We start from the raw sequence: 5,858 nt of genomic DNA on the forward strand, positions 1-5,858 counted from the left end.
TGCCCTTGGATGTAGTACCAAAGACTGCTGAAAAGAGGAAAGATTTGGTCAAACAGCCTGTTATTTTGTCTACAAGGGGCCCGCTTTCCCTCTGCCAAAGGGCCTGGCACCACCCCCTTGGCGCGGCATCTGCTGAGGCTGCGATGGGAGCCGGGAGCCCCAGGGGCGGGTCCAGCCCCACAGCACATGGCAGAGCTGGCCCTGCGTCCGGGGACCAGCCTCCGTGTCCTCCAGAGCAGTTTGGGGCCTCGGAGCAGGGCAGGCCTCCTCCAGCCTGTGTGACGTGGACCCAGGGTGGCCTCCCTGGAGGCTCTGCCCCCAGCCCCTCCTCTGCACTGCGCTCGGGGTCCCCAGCACCTGTTCCCAGTCTTCTCAGAGGCCTTGGACCACTCGTGGGGTCCACGCACACAGCCCTGCCCGCAGACAGCCGCCCACGTAAGCAGCCTGGCGGCCGTTCAATTTCAAGATACCCAAGACGTGCAAACTGCAACAGAACTGTCTTTATTCTTTTAACCTTAATATTTACAAAGAACAGAAACAACTGAGATTGGCTCACACGGTGGGTGGTAGATGAACAGATGTGTCACTCCGGCTTCCGGGGTGCCGGCAGGCCAAGGCCAGGTCCCCCGTCCCGTGGTTTGCTGCGGGGGCCGTGGGGGCGATCTGGTGGACTCGGGCTGGGGAGAGGGCCGGCCGAGCCCCGCCCCGTGGCTCCCAAGGCCAATCTTGCCCTCCCCTGCCTGCCCGCACAGTGGGGTGTTTGCAGTGCCCGGAGGGCCACACCGCTGGCCAGCGGAGAGGACCGCCCTCCCTGCCCACCTCACAGGGAGAGCCCCTCGCTCCGACTCCCCTGCAAGCCAGAGGCGGGGGCCGGAGCCCTCCTGGCTGGGTTAGAGGTAGCCAAAGACGTTGAAGAGGGGAGGGGGCAGAGCTGGCTTGGTGGGGATGGGCTTCAGGACCACCGGTCTGTGCACGCTCTGCGCCAGGCCGTCCACATCCTTGCAGAAATGGGCCAGCTCCCCCGGGGAGGCCGGGCTCTTCCTCCACGGGCCCAGGCCGGGGATGGAGCCGGGTGGGAGCGCCCCCGGGGGGCCCGGGAACATGGGCTGTCCATGGTACTGCAGCGGGCAGCAGCTCCAGGCGTTGACGCGGCCCACCAGGGAGACCCCGGGCAGTTTGAGGGGCTCCTTTCCCGCCAGCGCCCTGGGGGAGGCGGGCACCGGGGCCGGCTCGGGCCCCAAGGGCCCCAAGCCCTGGCAATTTTTCTTACCCTCGTAGGGAGGTCCCTCCCTGGGGCCCAGGGCGCCCTCCAGCCCCACGGGGTAGCTGTGGGTGGGCCGCGGCTCTTCCCAGAAGGAAGCGGGCAGCTGTCTTTTCCTCATGGGCACCTGGCCAGGCCTGGCAGCTTCTGGCTGCGGCCCCAGGAGGGTCTGCGGCTTGGACAGACACTCCTCCCCACCGGGGCTCCCCGGAGCCTTCCCCTTGCAGCCCCCAACCCCGCCGGGGCTGGGAGCGCAGCCGTCGAGGGGCAGCCGGCCCGGCCGGTCCTCGGAGCCCCTCTTCAGGTGGGGCTCAGCCGCTCGGCCCGGGAGGCCCCGCGGGAGCCGCGAGTACTTCTGGGAGAAGCGTTTGAGCTGCTTCTGCAGGTACTTGCGGTGGTCCACGGAGCGGCGGCAGGGCGCGGACTTGTCCAGGGCCGCCTTGATGTCGCTGGACGCCAGGTTCACAAAGTTCAGCAGCATCTTCACGTCGCTGTCGGAGGCCATCCCCAGGGGCCACCGCCCGGGGCTTTCCATGAAGCGGGTGGGCTCTGCGAGGGGCTGCCAGCTCCAGGGAGGGCACAGAGCTGACCTGGGGGGGACACGAGGAGCCGCTGGAGTCTCTCCGAGCCGCCACCCCCCGCCCTCCCCACAGGCCACGTGGCTGCAGGAAGTGGCCCCAACCACAGCACCCTGCGGCCCCAAGCAGAGCCCCGAGGGCAAGTCACCAAGCGCTTCCTGAGCAAAGTGATGGGGTGATGATGGGGGGCCAGGTGTCAACAGATCCCGCAGCCAGTCATCTCGGGCCTGTCGCCCTCTACTGCGGCTGAGGCTCAGAGAGGTCAGGCAACCTGCCCGAGGTGGCCCAGCTAAGGTAGTGGCGTTGCCGGGGCCGGGCCACAAAACCTCCGCACTCCCGACCGGCCCCGTCGCCCACAGGCGCCACGCTGCCAGCGCCGACCCCTTGCCAGCGAGGTTTTGATTTCATGAACCGAGGCAGCCGCTCCGCTCTAAAGCAGGGCCAAGCCCCCTTCCTCCTTCCTCCGCGGCAGTGCCCTCCTCCTCCCACCACTCCGCCCCCAGCCCTACCAGCGGCCAGCACACCCCCAGCCCCCACCCCCGTGTCCCAACGCTCCACCCCCAGCGACCGGGCAGGAAGGACCCCTCCCTGGCACTCAAGTCAAGACCTGCCTGGCGGGCTGATCTCAGGCTGCGGGCAGCGGGGACTCCCCCGAAGTAGCATCTGCAGCAATTTCATGCCTCCTCGGCTGCCACCCGCAGCACCTCGCCCCTCCCCCGCGAGCCCCCGCCAGCCCCACCCCCGCCCCCACGGGGCCGGGTCAGGGCCCACTGGGCCCCCACACTGACCAGAGCTGCGGGTCCCGGGCCCTGCCGACGTGGCCCGGCAGGTCACCCGCCCAGACCTGGGACAGGCCCCGTCGCGGCGGCCGAGCTCTGACGGGCTGGAAGCAGTTGTGCAGCCCCGAGCGGGCTGAATGGAGGACAAGTCCCCGGAGCTGGGGGGCCCCTCAGGCCAATCAGGAGCGCCTCTCCAGATACAAAGCATCCCAATCAGGCGGCGGCGCCCCGTTCCCACATTCTTTGCCGTCACAAATTGTCACCATGGGGACCATCACAAAAAAGACAGCTCCCAAATGCAATCATTTCCCGGTAAATTTCTCCCCTTCAGCCCCGCTCTCCCCCTCGCCCTCCACGCCCCTCCTCCCTCCCCCTGACCCCGGTCCCCTGGTTTCTAGAGGGGGTGGCGGGGCGGTGTGTGCGTGCGTGCGTGCGTGCGTGTGTGCGCGTGTGGGTCTCAAAATGTCCGGGACCGAGGAGGGGCAGGGCCCAGCTGAGACGGGTTTGCAAAACCTCTCCCGAGGACACGGGGCCTACAGCTGCCATGCTCCAGTGCAGACAGACAATCGGATGGGGTAAGCGCGGGCGGGCTGCTCTCCCCCTGTCCTTGAGCCTTGAGTGGCTCGCTCTCCTCCCTCTTCTTTGCCCCCTCGCTCTCTGTCTCTCCTCCTCTCCGAGGGCCCGGGCACCGGAGGGCCTGCGCGGGAGGCACGCTGCTGTCAGGAGAGGTGGCCGGGGCAGGCCTCTCTAACGAGGTGCCGGGATATCCATGGGAAGGGAGCCGGAGCTCTCAGGAATCTTGTCTTTATGTTTGCTTCCTCAATTGAGCTGCACAAAGCCTGAATTGCCCATTCAGTGCGGCCGGACAAAAGGTTGGCGTTGCACGGTCCCCTTGCATTTGTAGTCAAACAGTTAGGGACTTAAATCGAGTCGTCATGATGGAGAAAGAGGTGGACAAAGCCCATAGAATTGCCATCAGCAAACATTTTCCTGTGTCATATTAGCCAGTCGCCATGGCTCCCCCTGGCCTGGGGACAATGGCACAAGTTTGCACACTTGGCTACTGTCACCGTGCCAACGCCAGCGGGGCCGCAAGCAGGGCCGCTCTGAGCGGGCAAGAGAGCCCGGAGGCGGCCCTGGCCCTGCCCACCGACTGGCCAGGGGGAAGGTGCGGCCGAAGGCGGAGGGCGCTGCCTGGGAAATGCCAGCAGCCGCGGCCCCGTGCCTGCCGGCTACGGCGGCCCCCCGTTCGCCCCCTGGCCCTTCTCCTCAGGCCCTGCCTCCTCTCCTTCCTCCTGCGTGCCTCTTCTCTCCTCTGCCACCTTATCCTCCTGCGCTCTGGACAGCCGAGTGGCCGGTGCTCTGTACCCAGCTCACACCTGGGCAAGGGACGGCTTTCAGGATGGCCAAGGGCCCCTCTCTGCCCAGACCGAGGGAGGTGGAGGGGCAGGGCCAGGGGCCTCGCCCAGGCGGGATGGCCCCACCCCCTCCTGCCGGCCAATGGGCAGCTCCGCCGACAAGAGGCACCTGCCCACAGCGCCTGGCTCCCAGCCACCTCCCCCTCTGGCCCGAGGGTCCCCACAGGCAAAACGAAGGGCTGGGAGGAGGTGGCCCAGCGCTGACAAGCTGTAACTCAATCTAGGCACCGTCCTCCACGACCCCTCCCCCTGCCGCGGGGGCCTGGAGCAGCCTGCCCCGCTGGCCGCGACCCACGCTGGGGACGTGCCCTCATCTACAGCAGACTTTGCATGGGTGAGACATAACCGCTGTTCTAAGCTGCTGAGATATGGGGGTGATTTCCGCAGCATGACTAGCCGACCCCGGCTGGAGCAGGCAGGAAATAGCCTTTCTGCTCCAAACCACCCTGCCGGCTGCTGGACAAGCGCCCTGAGGCACCTCTGTCCCCAGGCGAGGCTCCTGCACAGCCGCCTCTGTGCTCCCTGCTGCCCACGGCATGGGGCCGGGGGTCCACAGCCGGGCATCCGAATCCCGGCACCACCTAGCCGGCGTCTCCGTAATTCTCTGCCCGGCCGATTGGCACACTGGCCCGCACTCTCGGTGTGTGGGTCCCTCCCTCGTGGAAACTTCCTCCCTCAGAAGAGCACCGTGACGTCCTCCGGCCACTCCGCCGGACCTCAGCTTCCTGAGGTGCCGCTGCACCTGCAGCGCTCTGCCCCAGCATCACCTGCCTGTGAGTCTCTTAGCCGAGAACGAACGTCCCCAGGAGTTGGTGAGCAACACGGCCGTCGAGACCGTATCTTCAACGTCTCTCCATTTCCGCAGCTCTTAATGGAGGCTGTTATTCTACCAAACACTTTCTGCGGAAAGAGCGAGAAAACGGAATGCAGGGAGCCGATCCTCGGTGGGCGCCTGCACACGGCAGAGTCCACTCGACCTCGCGGCACCTGCATGAGGGCGTCGTTACTGCCGGCTACGAGGCTGGGAACTGAGGCCAAGCCACTTTCCCAAGGACCCACGGTCGAGAGCGGGCAGAGCTCGAATCTGCAGGGCAGCCCATGGGCCCACCACGCCAGGGCTTCCCCCAGCTCCTGCAGAGGCCCCGGCCCTGGGCGCGCTGTGGGCGTGAAGATCTGGAGAGCAGTTTCTCCCCACACTCCGGGTTCACCTCTTGCACCCGCCTGTCGGAACCCGGATCTGGAGTCCCACCTGGGGAACAGGGCAGCTACGGCAGTCGGCCGTGGCAGCTGAGCGCGTGGGAGAGGAGGCAGCGGTGTCCTGAGGGACCGTGCCTGAGCTTGGGCGTGGCCGCACCGCAGGCTCAGGCCAGGTCCCTGGGGCTGCCCCTGGCCCGCACTGCAGAAGTCTCCGGATCTTCCTGCCAGGCCCCATTGACAAGAGGAAAGGGAGAGGCCGCGATCACTGGGCCTCGCTCTGCGGGTCCCTTTCGCCGTCCTACTCTCATTACGGTCCTGACCCTGGGCACGAAGGCAGCTGTTTTCCCTTCTTGCTGCTGGGGAAGTGACACACCCAAAGATGGGCCTCAAACCTCTGATTCTTGGGTCCAACTCAGGGCTGCTCCACCAACCCTGTCCTTGGCTCAGCTTCAAGGATCAGCTCACACATCCCCTCCTCTAGGAAGCCTTCTACCAACTCCCAGCCTTATTAATTACACCCTTGCCTGTTCTATGTCCATCAAAGATGAAGTCTAACCTCCTTAGTTTAGCACACATGGCCCTTTGTAATCTGACCCCCACTTATCTCCCTATTCTTCCCTCCTAC

At 66.1% G+C, this 5,858-nt stretch overlaps 1 protein-coding gene across 2 annotated transcripts; it reads right to left on the minus strand.

Moving 5' to 3' along the window:
* Positions 1-482: 482 nt before the first annotated feature.
* Positions 483-4,904, minus strand: FAM181A (family with sequence similarity 181 member A). 2 transcript variants are annotated; one of them, XM_058292281.2, is made up of 2 exons: positions 4,808-4,904; positions 483-1,851 (listed from the first exon to the last, which is right to left on the minus strand). In XM_058292281.2, exon 2 carries the CDS (start codon positions 1,794-1,796, stop codon positions 891-893), a length of 906 nt encoding a protein of 301 aa, XP_058148264.1. In that variant the 5' UTR covers positions 1,797-1,851; positions 4,808-4,904; the 3' UTR covers positions 483-890. The 2 variants fall into 2 exon arrangements, with proteins under 2 accessions (XP_058148264.1, XP_058148260.1); XM_058292277.1 differs by lacking the exon at positions 4,808-4,904 and adding an exon at positions 2,628-2,709.
* Between the last annotated feature and the right edge of the window lie 954 nt (positions 4,905-5,858).

This window comes from Dasypus novemcinctus, chromosome 3 (assembly GCF_030445035.2).
Source record: "Dasypus novemcinctus isolate mDasNov1 chromosome 3, mDasNov1.1.hap2, whole genome shotgun sequence".
In the NCBI taxonomy this organism is placed as follows: domain Eukaryota; kingdom Metazoa; phylum Chordata; class Mammalia; order Cingulata; family Dasypodidae; genus Dasypus; species Dasypus novemcinctus.

What these genes read in the sequence shown, in the direction of transcription:
- FAM181A (XM_058292281.2), bottom strand. Translation starts at nt 1,796, where the DNA reads ATGGAAAGCCCCGGGCGGTGGCCCCTGGGGATGGCCTCCGACAGCGAC.